General features: G+C 41.0%; 3 protein-coding genes across 3 annotated transcripts; all 3 read right to left on the reverse strand.

Annotated features, from left to right (window-relative positions):
- Positions 1 to 503: 503 nt before the first annotated feature.
- On the reverse strand, positions 504 to 4847 carry tfa (transferrin-a). The gene is made up of 17 exons (XM_028977654.1): positions 4762 to 4847; positions 4490 to 4641; positions 4185 to 4287; positions 3880 to 4071; positions 3644 to 3773; positions 3485 to 3540; positions 3233 to 3396; positions 2886 to 3036; positions 2627 to 2790; positions 2452 to 2548; positions 2283 to 2306; positions 1952 to 2116; positions 1693 to 1846; positions 1543 to 1610; positions 1282 to 1460; positions 1012 to 1201; positions 504 to 916 (listed from the first exon to the last, which is right to left on the reverse strand). The coding sequence occupies exons 1-17, from the start codon at positions 4799 to 4801 to the stop codon at positions 870 to 872; spliced, it is 2076 nt and encodes a 691-aa protein (XP_028833487.1). The 5' UTR covers positions 4802 to 4847; the 3' UTR covers positions 504 to 869.
- A 3459-nt stretch (positions 4848 to 8306) lies between these two features.
- ubxn7 (UBX domain protein 7) lies at positions 8307 to 13652 on the reverse strand. The gene is made up of 11 exons (XM_028977658.1): positions 13244 to 13652; positions 11884 to 12040; positions 11684 to 11751; positions 11520 to 11585; positions 11318 to 11430; positions 11059 to 11205; positions 10580 to 10670; positions 10347 to 10474; positions 9703 to 10156; positions 9124 to 9203; positions 8307 to 9013 (listed from the first exon to the last, which is right to left on the reverse strand). Exons 1-11 carry the CDS (start codon positions 13365 to 13367, stop codon positions 8852 to 8854), a joined length of 1590 nt encoding a protein of 529 aa, XP_028833491.1. The 5' UTR covers positions 13368 to 13652; the 3' UTR covers positions 8307 to 8851.
- A 1496-nt stretch (positions 13653 to 15148) lies between these two features.
- Positions 15149 to 21915, reverse strand: ppp1r7 (protein phosphatase 1, regulatory (inhibitor) subunit 7). The gene is made up of 10 exons (XM_028977674.1): positions 21839 to 21915; positions 21181 to 21276; positions 21044 to 21099; positions 20174 to 20239; positions 17410 to 17540; positions 17148 to 17310; positions 16640 to 16756; positions 16458 to 16562; positions 15917 to 16003; positions 15149 to 15823 (listed from the first exon to the last, which is right to left on the reverse strand). Exons 1-10 carry the CDS (start codon positions 21876 to 21878, stop codon positions 15647 to 15649), a joined length of 1038 nt encoding a protein of 345 aa, XP_028833507.1. The 5' UTR covers positions 21879 to 21915; the 3' UTR covers positions 15149 to 15646.
- Positions 21916 to 22371: the final 456 nt, after the last annotated feature.

The following is a 22371-nucleotide window of genomic DNA, read 5'->3' on the forward strand; positions in this document are numbered from 1 at the left end:
AGTTATTAAACTACTGGAATTTGCCGCTTGGGCCCTACTGAAATGAGGGATTACAAAAATAGTGATCTTAAAGCACTAATGTAAATTCACTCCGGTTAAGAGCAACTGCCAAATACTGTAAATATCTTTGGAATTAGGTACATTTAGGAATAATTGGGCACAACAATACTGTTGCAAAAATTAAGCCATCTGAAAATGACCAACTAAACATTATTGTGTAGCATTTTTCATGTTAAAAAAATCAGAGGTGGTTGAGCATAGACCAAATATTTGTTGTGTCAGAATGACTCAGGTTTTTCTTGCTTTTCCATAATGGTGAAGGAACTGAACCCCATAATTGAAAGATGACTTTGAGCAAGGTACTGTCCTAACACACTCACAAAAAGTGATGGGTTAAATGCAGAGGACACACTTCACCGTGTGCTGTGCAATAATATGATCAAACATTCACCTTTATTTGAAGGTATCATTTATTGTAGATTTTCAGAATGATAAGAAGTTGTTTATAGAGGTGGTTGTGGAGATTTGAGGATCAAGCAATAGCTTAACATCCTTATTCTTGTTTAAAAATGTGTTTTTATCAAAAAGCAAAGATGGCATTATGACTCTGATTTCTCTTAACATTTTTACAGAGGAAAAATATTTCTTAAAAAAATTCTTAGACAAAAATCTAAGGGGATTGTCAAAGACCTTTATTATTAGTCAAACCAGATCTGGATGGGAAATTTTCCAAATGCAACCTGAAAATGCGTCACTCTACTTTTGACACAACATTGCAGAGTAACAGGTAAATATAGTGGTGGCCTTGTAGTTGGGTTCTCCTATGGCTGTTGTGGAGATCACATGGGGGGCAGAGGGTCACCAGCCAGCTATAATTTTTGCTGGCACGTATGGAATGTGCAAGCCTGTTCCAGTTCTAAAGAAGAGATGGACAAGGGAAAAACACAATTAGACTATATTTACTACTCTTGTATGTACTTTGCACAATGAAACTGCCTGTTGAGATTATACCTGATTCGCTGTTGGGACATTTCCTGAGAGAGTTCATGGCATTCATATACTCGCTCCCTAGGAAGTCCTGGTAGCTCTTGCCAGATGGAATTGTCTGGAGACATTTTGTGGAGTCCTTAAAGAGAAGGTTCTTTCCATCACTTGACTGAAACATTTTGAATGAAGCTTGGACACTGGAGCCGAACTTATTCTGAAAGGGAACAAAGAGTAGCCAATGTGTTAAGAAAAAAAAAGAATAATCAATACCTACTGTAGTTTGAATGTACTCACCTGCTGCTGTTTGAGGATGTCAACCACATCATTTTGTTTCTCTGGACGAGTGACCACAGCATGGGCAGGCACTTTGGCCAGATGGCAGTCGCTGTACTGAGAGATGTCACGGGTTTGGCCTTTACAGATCAGCTTAAATTCAGAAGACTTGAAGCCTTTAGCCCAAGAAGGACCATTACCTGGACAGAAAAAGGGAGAATCAGTTAAATGAAAAGCATATGAACCCTGGTATGAGATGATGAGTTCAGTGCATTCTCTCACCATCTGTGTTCTCTGTCACAGTGCTGTGTTTTATGAAGGCCACATCACCCTTTCCTTCTGCTAGACACCTAAGTGAAGAACAAAACAATTTGCTCCAACCTCTGAGAATTTACATATCAACTTGCAAGTTAAATGTCACCTGCCATCTACCTGAAGGCACCAGCATAGCCATAGAACTTCTCTTCTGCACTTGCTTTGCACTTGTGATCCTGTCCCACTGCATCCCCTTCTTTTCCTTCACAAAGGGCACAAAGATTGGAGCCTGCTGGGGAACCGGGGGCACAGCTCTCACTGAAGAATTTGGCTGGTGAGCAAATAAACAGCGCATAAGTGATTGCAGAAACACAATGACTTCATAATCACAAATAATACAAAAAAGATGAACACTTCCACAAACATAGACACTTACAGAAGTCACACTCTTTAGTGTCCTGGTGCAGGAGACCCATGGGTACGTTCCAGCCAGCTGTGCGACCCAGGCCTGTGTGACAGGACTTCTTATCCCTGAGGTTTTCCCAAGTAACACCTGAGGCCGCCTTTACAACTGCCACAGCATAGTAGGACGAGGCTGCCTCTGAAGGGGTTGGAGAACGATGCAGACACAGCGAGAATGATTTTATGTACATGGTTTGTGTTTTTTTGTATGTGTGTGTGTGTGTGTGTGTGTGTGTGAGTGAGTGGGTTAAAGAAGAGCAAATATGTTCATTTTTTGACAACAACAAAATGCTGGTAAAACTTACCAGGGCTATCGGCCTTGCAGGATGCTGTGAAGAGGCCAAGGGATGTTTGTTATTGTAAAAACCTTAATTACATGTTAGTAGACCATTTCATATACCATTAACTGACCATGTATATTTCTGACAATTAAATAATTAATAACTATTACATCAATTTAAAAAATATGCGTACCATCCTCATACTGCTCTACCATTACAGGGACCAGTCCACATTTTCCTGCAGAGTAAACCTCTCCTCCATCAATGGCCATGGCATCTGCTTCTTTACGCTTTAAGGAATTGAGGGATAATGAAGGGTAAATGGAGATTTATATTATATACTCCCACATGAGGTTTTTGGTGCTTACCATGATCTTCTTCAGGCATTCATCCACTGATGCTGCAGTCTCACACTCGATCCGAGAGCTCTCACCATCCACACTGTTGACGCTCCAGATGTCACATTTTTTCTTTTCCGCTTGACCCACAGCACACCACTTAATGGCCTGAGAGCTGCTGTCAGATGTCCTTTCTGGTGAAAAAGGACATTCATGTTAAATATCTTTAAGCCTACCCAAAGGTCATCAACCCTGGCATGAAGATATTGAAGAATAAATTCTACATCACCTTCCTTCAGGGACCGAATGATGCTCATGTATTCTGCTCCCAAGTACAGGAAAGAGTCAGAGGTCTTGGGCAGTTGTACCAGTTTTACAGTGGAGTCCTTGAACATCAGGTTCTTGCTTCCATAGTTTTCAGACGAGAAAAGATTGAAGTCCTAAAATATACCAAAAAACATAAATTCAATGAATCTTTTTAAATTTGTATTAATTATAAACATTAGTCCTATGGTTAGATGTGTCAGCATCATGGAAGGCATTGTTTTTCACATTTAGTACATTTAGTATTCATTTTTAAACATACAATGTGTGTAAATGAGTGTGTAAAGGGTATAGAAAGCATTGGTTGTTTACCTTGATTGCTGTCAGGCTGGTGAATATGCGATTGGCCATATCAGGGTCCTTACGACTGACCACAGCGTGTGCTGGTACTTTGGCCAGGTGACAGGTTTTGTACTCATCAATGCTCTTTGTGGTGCCATCTTTGCATAGCAGCTTGTAGTCCTGTTTCTCTCCCTCTACAGAGCAAAAAAAAAGTTGATTCAGAAAAAGAATAAATTCTAGAGGTTCATCTGAGGTCATTCCAAAACCTTAAGACACACTTACGAGGTATGGTCAAGTGTTTTACAAATGCTACATCACCCTTCCCGTCCTTCAGACACCTTAAACACATTAAATATTATTGTGAGCAAATAAGCAAAGGATTCAGCCAAAGTAGTAACTGCTTTTGAAACAACCGCAGAGCAAATGCCCTTCTTAGCTTACTGGAAGGCCCCATGGTAGTCATAATAAGGCTCCTTGTGGGATCTGGAGCAGTCTCCTTTGCAAAGGCTGCACAGTTTGGAGTTCTTATCTGCGCCTGGGACACAGCTGTTGGAGAAGAAACCTTCCACGGCTGCAACACAATCATCCGAGCATGACGTTAGGTCCACTATTTTTAATAACAACAAAACCATGTATCTGTAGACCTACCAGACATTTGTACCAATGAAACCACTTACCTTTCTCTATAGGCTTGTCGTCAGTTCCAGCCCACTGAATTTCTTTTTGCGCTACCAGTGTTCCGATTGGAATGTTCCAACCAGCTGACTTTCCCAAGCCTGTGTGACATGACTTTGTCCCTCGAAGTGTCTTGAAAGTGACATCACTGTCTTTCTTTGCCACTGCAACAGCGTAGTAGCATGTGACTGAACCTAAGCAGAATGAAAAGGGGTGTGGATAGGGAGTTGTGACAACTTGGATGTCCTGTAGGCTGTTGAGACAAACCATGAACAGTTATATTGACCGTTCAGACAACAGATAGTACCTTCACCATAATCCTCTGCAATGATAGGATGGAGATCATAGTTTTTAAGGCCAGCTGTGTAAATATCACCACCATCAAGGGTTATGGCATCTGCTTCACCATTCTAAGACATAAGTAAAGACAATTTGAGACAATGATCAGCAATTATAAAGAACAGGTAATATTTTCAACCAAAGGCAGGCTAGCCTTAGGATTATTCCTTAAACTACCATGTAGACTTTGATCTGTGAATTATGCAGCATTAGCCAACTTAAAAAAGTCTCAAGGATCATAACAGAAGTATACAGTAATAGTTAATATCTTACCTTAATAGCTTTAATGCAGGCATCTGAATTGTCTAGTTTGATGCACTGAAAATCTTGTGATTTTTGTACCATGTCTGAACATTTGCGGAACTCTTGGTCTGACTTGGTGCACCACTTGATTTTAGGTTCAGAGGGTGCTGCCAAGGCTGAAGCTGAAAAAAGACAAAAGTAAAATCATGCATGCCATCTGAATCACATCACATTTTCCTTTCAGCAAATCTAAACATTGGAGGATTGTTGTATTCTTATTGACGTGTTCATCGAATATTTACCCAGGCATCCTAGAAACGTGCAAATAAGGGCCGTGTTCATGGTGGTAGAGCTGCAATCCCACAAGTGTCTCCAAGGGTGTGCGTCTCCAGACACACTGAGCAGACCGAACTCAGTGCGATGCAAGCTTTTATAGAGCACAGAGTGTGTGGGTGGGGTTATGTGAAAAGGGGACATATACAGTTTGCTCAGGGTTCTTCTAATGAATACTGCATAACAAGATAGTGTACCCAGAAGTTTTCTTTTTGACTTTTTTTTATAAGTAAAATACAATTCGATTTTTAAAATTGATTGCATAGTAGTTTTAATAGATTGTTACTTTTCACAGTGTACCCTGCATCAGCATTTATGGCACATTATGCACATACATATAAACTGGTACAGGTACATCAACCCTACATGATTGCATGATTAAAACAAATAATCAGGTCATAATTCGAGCCCTCATTTAAAATTATTTAAAATATTCCAAACCCTAATGTATAACTGAACAAAAGTATAACTTGCAATCTTTTAATTTAAATTTACAATTTTAACATTATGCTTAACATTATGCTCATTACAATGAATGCTATTCTTTTGGAATGTGTCCAACTATGCCAGATAAGAGGTAGATTGACCCATATGAGTCTTGTTTACAGAGTCAATATTACTCAATTCCAGACAGTTAAAATAGTTAAAGTACAACCTATCATTAAAATTGGATCCTTGTATATTTTAAAAACATTTAGCAGAATAATAATCTGGTTTGATAGGTTTGTAATAATAAAAATTTATCACGTTATGGTTTTCAAGCCATGCAATTGCCAACTGGTGGAAATGACAAATTTGAACAGTCTGACCCTCAGAATAAACTGGACTTTAAACCCTGTCTCACTCAATGAAATCAGCATCAAGTAGCAACCCAGTTATGCCTCCAGCTTGCAAAGGTGCACAGACAACTCTGTGAGACAACTCAAAAACAATTACATATACAATTACTTAATCACTTGTTTGTAGTCACTGAGCAGTTGCAAAAGAACAGGCTTTCTCTTTTCTCTGTTTGGATATGTTATAATTTTTGTTCCCAAGGTGTGTTTTCACTGGATCTAAAGGTTGACAACATTTACATGATACAGTGCTACTAATGAACATTGCACTGGACAATGCACCTAAGGAGTGGCAGAAATCCTCACGCTTCTCTTGTGGACCCCTAGCTCTGTTGCTTTGTGGGAAAGAACTACTCTCACAGTTGATGTGATCTCCTCAGGTTACTGTGCTGTTAGCACCAGCGGCAGTTCTCAGTACTGTACAGTGGGGTCCCCTGGAGCAACTTTCAGCCCACACAATGTTTAACAGGCTTCTGAGAACAGCAATGGGTATGAGGACAACAGATGTTTCTTGATTTACATCACTAGCAGTCTGTAAACAACAAATGAGCAAATTACTAATTACATTGTCATATATTAATGGCATAACAGATGAGAAAAATAATCTTAGTGTTGAAGATTAGTAGTTGTAGCAAAATTTCTTGCCTCTGTCAACTTTAGAAGGATTTGTCCATTGCTATCATCACAGGTTACACAGATGCTTGTTCAATCTTTAGACATCTCCAAGATGGACTACTGTAGCTTACTTCTGGCTCTAAGTGCTACTTGATCTCTCCAGCTAATCCAGAGCGTTGCAGCACGACTTGTTTTCAACCGTCCCAAATTCTCGCACACCACTCCAGCGCTATGTTTCCTCCACTGGATTCCTATATCTGCCAGCATCAGATTCCAAATAATTATACTTGCCTAAAAATCCAAGGAAGGGTCAGCACCCCATCACTCCTCGTGCTGTTCCTCGATCTCTCCAATCCTGCAGCACTGGTTGACTGGTACCAGGAAAGCATCCATCTTGACTCTTCTCTAGATGTTTGAGCAACTGGGTCAAAAAATATCTTTAAACTAATTTTTAAGAAATACATGGATTAAACAGGGCATTTATGTGTGTGTATAAATATGGTGTTTGTCGAACAGGTTCATGTGAAACAAATAACAACATTTATTTCTTATTTTGCCCCAAATCACAAGTAGTATGTCTAAATGGCTTTGTTGACCATCACACATACACACATTTGACCCTTTCTGCACAAAATGTAGAACTCCAAAAAAAAAAAAAAAACCTTGGGAAGGAGTAAAACAGAAAGGATAAAGTGAGCGTGCAATAGGTGTCAGAGCAGGGTTGGTATTTATTTTTGGATATTTATCCGGAAACAGCCCAATGGGTGATTGGGGCAGTGGTGGCCTAGCAGGTAAGGAAGTGGACCCATAATCTGAAGGTAGCCGGTTTGAATCCTGAACCGCCAGAGAGCCACTGAACACCGTCCCCACACACTGCTCCCGGGACACCTTTCATGGCTGCCCACTGCTCACCAAGGCTGATGGGTTAAATGCAGAGGACACGTTTCCTGGTGCTTGCCGTCTATCGCAATGGCAATCCATTCACTTTCAGTAAGGCTGGAATTATTTAGTCCAACTTGGAGAAGTGGTCTTTCCATGTTTGAAGGTAAAAACGAGCAGTTTCAATGATATTTCAATGATATACAGCATTTAGCATATGCTAAATGCTGTATATCATTGAAATATCATTGAAACTGCTCGTTTTTACCTTCAAAAGGCCATTCAATGTGTAAGGACAATATTTATCACTCTAAAGCAGAGTAAATGAAATGTATCTTTTTATACAAGGGTCAATGGCCTTTCTGTTAGGGCAGCTGAAATGCGTACTCTGTCCATTAACCAACTTTCACATTGCATAATCGAGACCATTTTATCTGGCCACTAGTACTGTGTGTCTGAAAAAAGGAATCAATATGGTCATGGGATCAGCAGGGTTCAACGTTCTAGACTTCATCTTCAGGGATCCAAATTTTTCTTTTGATCTCAGTTTCTACCTGCACAAATCAATATTTTACTATTCAGATACTTAGGAATGAGACCTAGACTCTCAGATAAGCAGAAAAAAACTGCTTTACAAATATCTTAAGAAAATCCAAAGATTTAAATTTTTCACCATATTTCTACAGGAGGATTTAAATTCCCTATTTTATCTTTCAATAAGTTATTTGTCCAGCAGTCAGTAATTCTAACAGGTGTACATTTTCAAGTTTCTCCAGGAGTGTCAAGAGTCCTGTCAAGATTGTCCTATGATATTTGTCAGCCCCTAGCTCCATATGATTAATCTATGAGCTGTTTGCACAATGGTTGCATCGTCTCAAACTGATATATCAGACACTGCAAAACAGTAATATGGAACCCAGGAATACATATGAAGGGTGAAGTTGCTGCTGTGGTTTGTAGCCAATTTGGCCTAGCACTGGCTTGAAATGAATATAGTCAAAAAACAAACATTTTCATTCATGACCGACGTTAGCGTTGCAGCCATCAGCCTGGATATGCAGTGTGTTTGCTTAACTTTATAGACTGTATTAAGTAATCGCTGGTAGTCTGGAACAAACAAAAGCACACAAATAACAGTAATGATCTTAAAGGCAAGGAAACACAAAAAAAAGACAAAAAAACAATTGTTTTGAGGATTATATTTCAGAATCGACATATTTTTATTATGCAGCATATAAAAAAGAAAAAGAAAGACCGAAACTAAGTATGACTAAATGTCAATTCTCTACACCATCCCTGTACAGTGCAGGTTTTGAAATTGAGGATTCCACCTCCCAATTCCTGTGAATCCACATCCAAGCACATCAGTCTCCAACCTCAGCCAGGTCACGGCAGGAACTGTAGGATCTGCAAATCCGTAGTCTGGATTTTCTTCCATTTGCATCCTTTAGGACTTCCCGAGCAGATACATTACTAAAAAGGGCCTTGTTCTAAATGTACTTCCCTCTGACAGGCTCATTTTGTAAATAGTGCTTCTGATCCAATCAGAGCAAAGGGCATTAAAAGAAAGTAATTATATCAGTCGAGAAGTGCTACACTCCTGGAATCCACATTCAGGTTGGGCACTCAACATTTTTTTTCTGCAGGCTTAAGGTGGAGGGGTCTGTCTGCTCAGTCTAATGTGCTGTAGGTGAGAGGGTATGGGCATTTTAATAGAGACAGAGAGGCGCTAGTTCCTCTCCTGCACAAATACAGTCTCCTGCGGACACAAACCAGCTTCTTGCAGTGTGATGTCATAGTCCAAGTGGGCAAGTTTCCGTCGTGGGAAGTTGGTGACCAGCTCAAAGCGTTCGTTAGGATAACCCTTAGACTGAACGTGTCTCACCAGGGCCTGTGTGTTGGAGATACAACTCAAATGAGAAACACTAGGCATACACAGGTATATAGGATGAAGGAAAAAAAAGTTACAGGAAAAGGTAGATCACAAATATGTGGGCTCACCATTAGCTTGGCCTTACTAGACAAGGCAATCTGCTCCCTTTGTCCATCTGGATACCGTAGCATGAGTCTGGCCTTAGGACCTGCAATGACAATGGACTTGTAAATCAGCGTTTCTGCAGGTTTAAGGGAGCCCAATTTAAGCCCCTGTATCGGGGTTGTCAACTACATTTGTCCAAGCGTGCAGTTTCTATTGTTCCGTTTGCCGGGAGAAAGGCCTCCCTGTCATTGCTCGAATCCGAACCACTTGCCCGATCGGTTCCGTGCATGTGCAATGATTAAGGTTAGCGGAGCGGCATGTAATAACCACCTGGGTGGGGGGTTCTCGCCTCGGATCATTTCCATGTGCATAAAGTCAACCCGGACAGATTGAAGGCTTGTTTCATTTGATTAATTGAGTCTGCAATATGTGTAAACTGTGCATTTAAGGGTTACTAGTCATTTTTAATGATATTTAAGGCCTTAATTTTTTCGAAAATTTTTGGAAACCCTGTAAATGTACTATTCCAGTGGTAAGGACAGAAAATGTCACAATGATTGTCTTTCCATTCTGTTTAAAATTTAGGTAGGTGTTTTCAGTACCGTTCTCATCAGGTTCTGCAGTGCTGGTGTCAGCAGGCTGTGACGTCTGACACGGCGAAAGCTGTTTGCAATCCCCATGATGCTGATTTAAGCTTGACTGTGTTCTTGTTGGGCTGCTAGGTTCCAGGTGGTTCTTCTTGCTTTCTTCTTTCCTGTGACTGGATTTTTTGTGTGGACTGTGTCGGACAGGGCTGTCTGTTAGAGTAGGTGGTGCAGAGGGAGGGGCAGAAGACGTGGTTGGATGTCCATCCAATGAATCCTCACAGATGACTGCCTCATTGTCTGAACCGTCCACTGAGATGAGGCCTTCACTGTCTGAGAAGGGTTCAGCATCTGAGTCATCCTCAGACCGGGAGTCTGCTGGTGCCTCAGCAGAGTCATAGTGTGTTTCCTGGAGGGAAGCCCGTATCGCTGCTTCCAGCTGACTGTCCTCACTGGCATCAATCAAGCTCTCCTATGAAACAGGCATATAGACAAAAGTAAACGACTTTGCATTTAACAAATATTCTGATGACATTTGACTACTATTTACTAAATTAAGTGTTGCTCATCTTGTGATTTTGTGGGTCTGTTGGCTAATTAGCTACATGTAATCAGATTTAAGGTGGAAGCAAAAGGTGAAAAGCCAAGAGAAGATGGTTTACTGATCGGGCCCTTTTTGCAGGAGGTTGAGTGGAGAGCCCATCCAACTGTCCATGTTCAGCAAGGAACCCTGTTGCTAGGTCAAGGAATGAAGTCACATCCAGCTGGTTCCATTCAACCATCTTTTGACCTGCCAGTCCGACAAGTCAAAGGTTAATATACAGAGCAAGAGGGACAGAGTAGTAGGACATGACAGCAAAATCTCTCACTTCTAATAGGAAAACAGAAAACATACCAGTTCTAGGGTCCAATATGGAGATATAGGGGAACTTATTCAGCTTGTAAAACTGAATGTATCTCTGCCCTTCTTCACTGTCATGATACACCTATGTATTCAAATCACACATCGAGAAACGAGAAGAGTTTTCACAAACACATAGAAAGATGGGTTAAATGTCAATATGGTTCCTGACCAGCTTTGGCTCTTTACGCACATCTGTGATTTATCTGTATGTATGACATGAAGACAAAACATAGAATTGACTGCCATCTGCTCAGATGATGACGTAGGTAGTATATAATGTATACAGGAGTGTGTGAACTGAACTGTTCAACTGTTCAAAAAGAACAGTTGAACATTTGTGACTTATAATAATAAAATAAAAATAAATTTACAGTCATCGTTGATTGTTTTACTTAATTTCAGAGGTAACTGGGCCAATGATTGAAGTACTTTCCTAAGGACTGCATATGTCTGGATGAATCTTTACTTACCTGCCAGAATATGAAGTGCTCTCTGATGATGCCCTTGACTGTGTCATTGCTCCAGACGTCTCTGTTTAGACACTGACACGCAAAGTCCTGCACATTCTGTATGTTGATCATTAGCCATTTGTTTTCCATCTGTCCACTGTCTTTTGCCTGGAGCACATAACAAAACACACATACAGTTTAACATGATCCAGAAGCAAAGAGACATCCTTCATTACAAAATAAAAAGGATTAGATATTAAGAAATGAAGGTAGTCCTCGCCGTTTCAAAGCTGCCTTTGTGCATGAGCTCAATAGGGGGGCGAAAGAGGTCAGCCAAAGTGCTCAGCTTCTTGTCCATTGGGCTTCCATTTCTCAGCTCCTGCTCTTGTCTGACTGCAAAAAAATTAGGACACAGAACAAATCAATCATCAACCCTCAGAGACCGTTGGCACAGTGATTGGTGCAAAGATCCAGGTTCTTACTGGTTTCTGTCTGAAAGTCTCGAAAGCCATCGAATATGGATCGGGCTGGTCTTCGTCGCTTTGGTACTATACATGAAATGGGAAACCACAGAGAATGACCTTTAAAATCTAGTTGGCTTGAGCACATAAATGGAAGAGGACTTCATGAAATCTCCTGACAGTACCTCCAAATAACGGTTCTGGCTCCACCAGTATGTCTTGCTTCTGAGGAATGGGTGCCCGTACATCATCTCTACAAAAATGTACATATCTCTCTTTACAAAGCAAAAAATATCACCACAGCAACAAAACAAAATGAATAACAAATGTATGACGAAGTAAACCAGGTACGGATACAGGAAGGGATAGCTGTGCATTCACTCACTCTGTAGGGGGTCCTCTGCTGCTGGAAGCTCCTGCTGAACTGGAACTGGTACTGGGTTCCTCTGCAATGCCCCCTCCGTCCAGGAACATTGTCACTGCCATCTCTAAATTATTGTTACAGGCCTCCAGCATGTGCTTCCCCACGCTTTCTGTGGCCCCTACGAAGAGCAAGAAGGGGGGGGGGGGGGGGGGGGGGGGGGGACGCTTTTATTAATTTGTTTCATTTCCCAACGTTAATGTCACTGGTGTGATTGTTCACTTACGATTATAAAACTAACCATTCTCGGTTGTATGCATTAAAACATACGGAAAACTAGACAGCCGTTTAAGCTTGACTCAATTGCTTCATTTTTATTCATGAACTGGAATTTTATTTTTTAATTTTACTCCGTTTATATTTTGTTCATAATTACATAGTAATGTAAATACATAGTAATGTAAATATTAATAAAACATTGCACCATCATTTTTTTATTTTACTACGCAAGTGTAAAAATGTCCTAGCCGCTAAATAATCTTTGCATGGAAGTGGCTGCGCAGCGCGCATGCGCCGGACCCCTGACGTTTCACTCGGTGTCATCTACAGGCACATCTGTAGCGAAGCTTAAAGACCTCACGGTCCCACTTTACCCAAAAGTGAAAGTTGTCGGGAAATCGTATCCTTTACTACTGAAAAAGAAAACGGACGGGATAACTTTGCTCAACAGCCCCAACGTATGCTATCGCCACACGCTTTTACACTAAATCCCCATGTACTTTCAGAAGAATCACATACGAATGCGAACAAGCCCGACAAACCATGCAATACCTGCCTTAAACCGCCATGTTGGTAGTTAGCTGACTAGCCGAGCAAACGTTTAACAAACCCAACCAGCAGGTTGGGGAGCTTCAAAAGTTTAAATCTAGCCGCCTTTGTGTTGCGCTAAGTCTCATTCTGCAAGATCGCACACAAATTCAGTCAGCGGAGCACTTGCAACAATGCACATTCGGCGGCACAGGCACGGCGGCTGGCTCCATATTTATAGGAAGATGCAGCCAGCGACGTCAAATCCAGACAAGCCAATGCAGAGCACAAGGCTGTCGGGGGGAGTTTAAGAGTCACGGGCTGCTCACACACGTGCACCACACATAAAATAATGTTTCAAACGAGACGTGGCGCTTTTTATACGAACAAAAAGCCACCAAACAGATTATTGAAGCACGTTGGTAGCTTCTTGTCTCTGGCAGCTCTTATCCATTGCATGACTGAGGGGGCCGTAGGCACTGATGCGCCGCCGAAGTTAAGGCCACGTCCCGCACGCTCGCCGCAAAACATTGGACGCGCTACGCGAGAGACGAATTGCAAATAACAGCATATTTACCCGTTATGGCAGTGAACTGTTGTATTAACCCATTCAGCCCCGGCGCTGATGCATCTCCGAGCGTCGCCATCTTACCGCCACCGACAACAACACGGCACTGCGCATGCGCACTGGAACCCACCATTCAGAACAAGCCTCGCTTGTTCTACCTCAGATTTTAAAATTCGCCGGACGTCGGTTCCGCGTTCTTTGGTGTGAAATTTGGAGTAGCACAAGGTCAGATTGCCCCACGGCCGAGACTTGTCGCTTCCCGCTTGGCTCCCGCTTGTGCTGCAGGTACACCGGCTGACCGGAAGTTAAAGTACTTCTGCTTGATTTAGTTAGCTGGTGTATTTTCTTAGCCGACATTTCTTATTTCTGCGACGCTTCATCTAGACGCCGACTCTTGTGTCAGGATGTCAAACGCGAAGTAGTCGAATGGCGAAATGCAGCCAGAAGCGACGTGAACGGCGCGGCGTGTCGTGCGGTCGCGATGGGCAGCAGAAAAACGGTGGGCGCAATCATTCAGAAATGTTATATGGAATGGAGTGGCACATCGACTTTTATCATCACTCTGTAATTTCGTTTTATTTTGGGACCGTCTCTGTCACTGCGATTTTAGTAAATACCCTGAATGATATAAAGCCTACACCACGTTCCAAATACGAGTTGTATTTAAGTCTCAACGAAGAAATATATTGTTTTATACAATGAAACTCATGGTTTGTATTATGTGTGATGAAGCCAGCCTCGCACACCTGTGGTAATTAATTTGCCAGGTGAGCCCAATTAAAGAGAAACTACAGAAAAGGGTCGTTGCGCGTTATGAAGCAGACCACTGTGTTCCAGCAATACTGGAACGGGAAAAAAACAATGGTTCTGCTGACAAGAAGCGTATTAGACCTTCTCGTGAAGGTACTTCATGAAAGGCACAACGGGGAAGGTTTCTTCCAGACAAATGCGTTGGATTAAATGTAAAACCTCCGGAGGCTTGCAGTTATACATGACATCTTCTCCGGGCCAACCCTGACCAGTGCTCTCACAAGTGGAAATGGCTGAGGTGGGCCCAGAATACATGAAGACTTAAGCCCTGGATGGGTGGATGACTGCCATGTCCCAACAAGCCTGCGACATGAGTAAGCAGGTGGAGTCATGTTTTGGGCTGGAATCATGGGGGGAGAGATCTTGTTGGAGGCTTTATGAAAACTATGACTGACCACTTTCTTCCATGGTACAGAAAGAACTGTGTATTCCATGACTATCATGCTGCATGGAATACCTCTGCATTGTTGGCTGTGGAGGTATTCCATGTGGCCCCAATTCTCCCCTGACCTCATTCCTATAGAAGGCTATTCTGACATTCTGCAAAAATTCTCCAAAAAGGTTCAACAGATGCAAGAACTGTGAAGTTGCTATCAAAAGTTAAATGTTTTTGATTGGAATAGTTTTGGATTTGACTGCTTCAACAACCTGCATGCGGCAAATATTATTATAACAGAAATATATTAGTATTAATAAAGTATTTCACAGAATTAATAAGTACCATGCAATGTTCAATTATCAAAGACATTGATTAAATTGTTCAAATTAGGTTTTATGCATTACTTTTTAATATTATACATTCATTTCAGAACAGTCAAACACTTGTAAAACTAAATTAAAAAGCAGGCAAAAAAAAAAACATTTTTCAAACCATCAGGGAATAGAGCTCTGTCAAAGCAAGAGGCTTTCCAAAATACATATTCTGTTTCTGTTGTCGCTACCTGTTTTATACTGTTGTGTGGCATTACCATTAAATTCAGGTTGATTCAGCCAATATGCCAACAGTACTGGGGAAGGAAATACTAAGCACTTTACACTAAAGGCAGTAGTCCCTATAGTGCTAGTGTATTTCAAATACTTTGCTTCTGATTAAGAAAGGGGAAAAAAAAAGAGAAAAACATTTTTATTGGTTTGCAAAATGTCTACTCTGTTCATTGCCATACTGGTAAGATAAAAAAAAATACATCACAAATCAGGTAGAGTGCAAAAATTCTAAATTCTCCTCTAAGCCACAGGTGGGTAGAGTGCAGTCAACCCCCCCAAACATGCAGTGGGAAGATGACATTGCTGTAGCTCCTGAGCACAACTCCCGCTCACTGGGCTTCATGTGTTATTCACTGCAAGGATTCAGCAGGAAGCTGAAATGAATCAATAGCTCAAACACAACAGTACAGTAGAAGTCTGGGAGGGCGCTTACAAGTGTAAGAGTTTGTGTGTACTGGTGAGGAAGATTAAAGGAGGTACAGTGGATTTGGGACAGTGATGACTAAAAGCAAGGTGTACTAGTGTGACAAAATGATGAGGCAAAGGGTCTAGGCATAGGCTCATGTTGGTGGTGAGGATGTGAGACTGGCAATGGGAGACGGGTTGAGAGGTAGGCAATCAGAAGCGGATGAAAGTAGCGTCAATCTGCCGAACACTGGGGAGTGCCAGCATTATCTTGCGTCTGTACTGAGGGTCTTTCTGCAGCGGGTTCCTTTCCAAATATACAGTCTCCAAGCCTTTGGCATTCTTCAGCTCATCCAAATCAGACCAGTTGTCAATTTGATTATCGTTCATCTGGACAAGATCAAGAGACGGAAGATTAAAAACCATTTAAATATGAGAGGCTTTAATTAGAAGCAACATCCCCCCCCCCTCCGCTTCTCTCACCCAGAATTCTTGCAGATCTGTGAGGTGACTGATGTTTTCAATTTTCTTTACACGGTTTGCTGCGATGTCCAGAGTAGTCAGCTTTTTCTGAGGGAGTGAGGGATGAGAGTGTTCAAATGTTCAAAAGTACTATTTATGGAAATACTGTTTCACCTATTTGGCCCTGCTCGAGCTCATCCAACTCTGTTCAAAGTTTAATTGAAATCTTATGTGAATGATAGTAATAGACTTGTGAATAACACACACACCTATGTCACAGGTTCAAACCCCACTGATTACCATTGTGTCTCTGAGCGAGACACTTAATCCTGAGTGTCTCCAGGGTGACTGTCCCTGTCACTACGGATTGTAAGTCACTCTGGATAATTGGTGTCTGAAAATATAGCATTCAGTGCAATAGCTCATATAACGTCCTTTGGGAGATATCTGAAAATGGGCTGCTTCAATTAGAAACAAACATATTCCACCTCTATGGGTTCCAAGTGTAAAAGTCCTTAGATATAGCAGTGCTTTTGAGTTTTATTCAAACATGAGTACTCACATTGTTCTCCAGGCCTTCAATAACTTCAATGCCATTATGACTCAGGTAGAGCTCCTTCAAATTGACCAAATTCTGCAGACCTTCCATCTTAGTAATGCGATTGCTCTACAAAATAGAGCAAAAACAGATGTGATAATGTCTAGACACTTATCACATTAAAGAGCTAATACTACCATTAATACCTGAATACTAAGCACTGTCAAGTTGTGCAGACCATCAAGATTTTGTAACTGGGTGATTTTGTTGGTCCCCAGAAACAAACTTTGCACAGAGCTCAAGCTGTCCAGGTTCTCTATTACCTAGTACATAAAACAATCATACATTAACACACAGTGTTAACAGCTTATGCTTTAAGACATCTAAATGATCAAACTAACAAATATATCAAAACTACTCTTGTAATATGAGTGATTCATTCATGAATGTGTACATTAGTGAAATATGAAGCTAAGCTCTGCTCAAAGGAGAAAATTGATTTAAATATATCCATTTTATTTTGCTTTCAGTAAGGTGGGCTGTCTGTGAGATGAACAGATGGTTGCCTCCTCAGCTAGCATTCATATTAGCCGAATTTGGTAAATTACCTTTTAAAATACCTTTACCAATATCCTTACCCAGTCTACTATGTCCTATTCTTCATGAATTAAATTTCACTGTCAAGAACACTTTTCTGAATAGTCCAGCACTCACCCGAATACGATTAGAACCCAACTCCAATAACTCTAGTTCTTGCAGGTGATCCAAGTTTGCTATGCTGCTAATCTTGTTGTGAAGCAGGAAGAGCTTCTTAATCTTCATCAAATGCTCCAGACCCTCAATTTTCCTCAGGAGGTTGAAGGACACGTCCAACTGCCTGTTGATTAAAGACCAATTCAAATCCTGACTGGTTTGAGTGCAGTAAATTGTTACATAAAGACAGTTATTTGTGTACTCTCAAAGCTTTTGAACTTACTCCAGTTCAGTCATGGAATCCAGATTCTCTAGCTTGCGGATCTGGTTATCATAGAGGTCTAGTTCTCGCAGGGAGACCAAACTTTCAAGGTTCTCAATTTGCTTGATAAGGTTCTGCCTTAATGACAGTGTCTGACAGAAATGAATATGGTAGATTATGGAAGAGAATACAAAGGACTCACAATACAACTACTGAACTCAAACGTGTTCAAAATTAAATAAAGAAATATGACAATTAAATAAATAACCATACGAATAAACAGACTGATCTATAATATCAAAATGAAAGTGAAATAACTGAAATATACAGCTCATTATTAGGAAATATATAGCATTCTGCTATGTACATGGTCTTATTATTGTGAATTTCATGTTTCACTTATTATTTAATGTTTATTATTTTACCCAACAACATAGATTATTGCAACGGCCTTTTTTATTTTAATTTAATTTCAGCAGTGTTACATTCCTATGTATGTGGTGTGTGTCTGTGCTCTGTTCTGTGTGTGTGCGTGACTCCCATTTTCCTAAGAGGCCAGACTTTGTCAATCAGTACCAGTGGGTTGGACCTGCACACTATTGCACCTATTGGCTGATCCTTTATCATATATTAGTTTTCCTGGATGCATGCTGGCCAGACTGCTTGTATAGCTAGCAACAACGTGCTACTTAAAGTCATGGAGGATGGTGGACTGGCATGCACTTCATTCAGTTCTGCTTATTTTAGCAGATCAAATAAAGAGGGATAATTTACAGGTAGAGGCTGTTTTGTGTTGTTTAGACCATTGGTAGTCAACCTTTTTTCCCCCCTGAATCCCCCCTGTCTGTGTCCAACATGTCCTGGTGTGCTGTTTGACTGTATCTCAGAGAAAAAACAAAACAAAAAAAAACTGCTAAATTGCCATCGCAACAACTCACATACAGTGGGACATAGTACGTAACACATAGTGCATAAAACTTGCAGTTTGAAAAAAATGTGACTCATTGTAACATTTTGTGGTGCACGTTCAGTGTGAACAGATCACTCACTAAGCCCAATTTGGCAAGTAGACAGTTAAACAGCATACCATAGGACAGGATACTTAAAACATCATGAGAGTTTATTTTACAAAAGCCACAACACTCAGCTCAGGAAGTCTGAGTCCCAGGCTCCTCCTGCCAAACACTGAATGAATTGCTGATTCAGTGCACAAATCTTTTCTAAAGATTCAGTACATCATAAAGAATGGCCTTGCCCATCACTATCTGCAGCAGGACCGGGGAAGATGACGTAATTTTGCCAACTGCATAGTGCCGTGTGCACTTAAAGGAGTACTTCATATACAATTCCAAATCCGAAAAATTCGTGACAGTATGGAAAACGGAAAAGATTTATTCTAAATCAAGGGGCAGTGGTGGCCTAGCGGTTAAGGAAGCGGCCCCGTAATCAGAAGGTGCCACTGAGCAAAGCACCGTCCCCACACACTGCTCCCCGGGCGCTTGTCATGGCTGCCCACTGCTCACTCAGGGTGATTGGTTAAATGCAGAGGATAAATTTTACTGTGTGCACAGTGTGTATCACATGTGACAATCACTTCACACTTTAAATATACTCTGACAGAGTAGGAGTTTTCAGTTTGATTTTAATTTAACATACCATCCCAACTTTTTCTGATTTTGGGTTGTATAAACACTTTTTACTTTCCTGCCATCAGGCAAGAGACTCAGGACAATTCACACACGCACATCACGATTCAGAAACAGTTTCTACCCCAGTGCCATCAGGCTATACAACACATAGTATGCACTGCACTGTCACTTAAATTATGCACAATCACTTAGATATATTCACCCTTCTGTGACTTATTATTAATTGCTGCTACACTTTGTCTTCTATGTATCATGTTCTATGTTCTGTCTACGTGGGAGAGGTTTGTATGCTGTACTTTGTACATATGACAATAAACTTCAACCTCAACTGTTACACCTTGAAATGTACAGCTTTTCAAAAGCCCAGCTACAAGCACTAGACTTAAGATGGACAGGAAAAGAGAGGATCTGTTCCAGCTCTTCAGCATCCATTTTTCGTCTCGTGGCCTAGTGGATAACCGAACCGCCAAGGTGCCACTGAGCAATGCACCGTCCCTACACACTGCTTCCTGTCATGGCTGCCCACTGCTGACTGAGAGTGATGATTAAAAGCAGAGGACACATTTCGTTGTGTCACCATGTACTGTGCTGCAGTGTTTCACAATGACAATCACTAAACTTTCAAATGATATGGAAAGGATAGGTACTATAGCTGATTAACCACACAAGCTATAATTGACCTGACCAGACCCGAGCCCGATTAAATGATAGAAAATGCAAACCTGATCTGGCTGGGGACAGTTTTAGTCTATATAGCCTATAGAATTACACATGGTTTTGATTATCCTATTGGGTGTGTAATGAAGATTTTAAATTTTTTGTTTACAAATCTAATTGTGGTAACCTCAGTGCAGGACCCCCTGTGATCTCTACTGCCCCCATGGAGGTTGCGGACCCCAGGTTGGCATAAGCAACCTCTCTGACCTCTGCAATAACCTATGTTTTGGGGGGAAAATAATGACCATGAATTAATATTTCACAACAATAAGTACATTTATATAGCAGAACACAATTTAATTTTGATCAGTCGCTTATTAAATCATATGGTTATTTATTTAATTATGTCACATTTACTTAATTTTAAACATTTTAGAGTTCCATATACAACATGTTCTTTAAAAATTATAATGACTAACCTTTGCCTTCTTCAGAACCTCTAGTCCCTCAATCTTGCCAATTCGACAATGAACAAGATCTACATCCTGTAAGTGGAGAGATTTTTGGGACAGAAAACCACTATGAACAACTGTCATTTCCTCCTCTACTATAACAAACACACAGAGGTTGTCCACGGAAGCTCCTAAACCCGCATGTAGTGTACTAGTTCAGAAGATTGTCAAAATGTGAGGCACCCGTTATGTTATTAAACTATATAATGGTTACATATGAATAAAAGTACAGGCCAAACATTTGGACACACCTTCTCATTCAATGTGTTTTCTTTATTTTCCTGACCATTTACATTTGTAGATTCTCACTGAAGGCATCAAAACTATGGATGAACACATGTGGAGTTATGTACTTAACAAAAAAAGTTGAAATAACTGAAAACATGTTTTATATTCTAGTTTCTTCAAAATATCCGCCTTTGCTCTGATTACTGCTTTGCACACTCTTGGCATTCTCTCGATGAGCTTCAAGAGGTCGTCACCTGAAATAGTTTTCCAACAGTCTTGAAGGAGTTCCCAGAGGTGTTTAGCACTTGTTGGTCCCTTTGCCTTCACTCTACGGTCCAGCTCACCCCAAACCATCTCGATTGGGTTCAGGTCCAGTGACTGAGGAGGCCAGGTCTCCACTTTTTGTTAACTACATAACTCCTCATGTGTTCATTCATAGTTTTGATGACTTCTGTGAGAATCTACCAATGTAAATGCTCATGAAAATAAAGAACACACATTGAATAAGTGTGTCCATTTTGACCTGTACTGTATATTTAATGTTACAGCTCATTACACATACAGTAATTCATTATTATATTTGTATTGCATGAGTGTTAAGGCACCGACCTCCTCTTCGGGGTCAAGCGTTATGGTGTCCATATCCACAGGAGATTCCTCCTTTCCTGAAAATGAGAACGCATTGATTCACTTGCCTGTTTAAACAGCAGGTTCGTGCTTGTGGATTTATTCGGGGGAGCGTTCACCTGCTGTGGCGGGCTGCTGAGGGTCAACCTCTCCATTAATACTCCTCCTCTTCGTCTCATCGTCCCCGGACTCCTCCGACTCCCCCTTTCTGTCAACTACGCCAGGAAAGTGCTCTTCAGCGTCGCGGTGCACGTACAACTTGCTACAACACGCTGCTAATGTAGTTTACCTTGGCAGCCAAGGATGCTAGCTAGCTAGCAAAAATACGCGTTCGTGATGAAGACGGTGTCACGTCCAAAAATAAAAACAACACGACCGTGATATTTCATTTAAAACGGGTCTCGCCATTAGCTGAAGCTAGCTCATTTAGCTGTTAAATTAGAAAAACTTAAAAAGCTCTAACAAACCAGCAACGAATCAAGAATTTATATTAAAAAAAAGACAAAAACTGATATTTCGAATGAGTTTTGTAAGCGTCTACACTCACAGCTTTTTAAAAGAGTTTTAAAAAGCTGGGTCACAAACAGCATCCTTAAAGGAAAACAATCATCACTGCCTGCGAATGGATAACATGCATGCGGGGCTAATAAGCTAATGCTAATGCACAGAGAATACTAAAACGCGCACGACGAAATGACATGGAAGAGTAATACATTGAGTTATATTTTTACCTTAAGGCAAAAATATATACATGTACAATTTCAGATAAACACTCACCTTCCATTTCTTGGGGCTCGCCTACAGACAGGGTAGCCATCTTTTCCTAAGCCCCGCCCACAGTACGATGATTGACAGGGGACTGAGCCATTTGTGACGCAGCACTCAGTCACCCTGTTCGCGGTTTCATTTCTAAACATTCATGAGATAATGGCAGAATTTAGGCAAGAGATAAAATATCAATATCTTCCACCCATTATTCATTATTATTCATAACAATGAAGTGCCTGGAGAATCCATTCACTGCAGCACAGCACAAGGCGACATAAGGAAATGTGTCCTCTGCTTTTAATCCATCGCACTTGGTGAGCAGTGGGAATCCCTGACAGGCACCTGGGGAGCAGAGTGTGGGGAACTTTTTTGCTTGCTGTTTGTGATAATGTGATGTCTGTTGCAGAGTATAGGAAATTCCACGAGCGGATTAACTGAAACTTTTTCTTGCCCTGGGCAGGGACAGGGCTTTTGTAAACTTGCATATCCAGCAATTAATGAAGCCATTAAAAAGGAACAAGTCCTTCCAAAAAAAGATTTCA

The sequence above is a fragment of the Denticeps clupeoides genome, chromosome 4 (genome assembly GCF_900700375.1).
Source record: "Denticeps clupeoides chromosome 4, fDenClu1.1, whole genome shotgun sequence".
Taxonomy (NCBI): domain Eukaryota; kingdom Metazoa; phylum Chordata; class Actinopteri; order Clupeiformes; family Denticipitidae; genus Denticeps; species Denticeps clupeoides.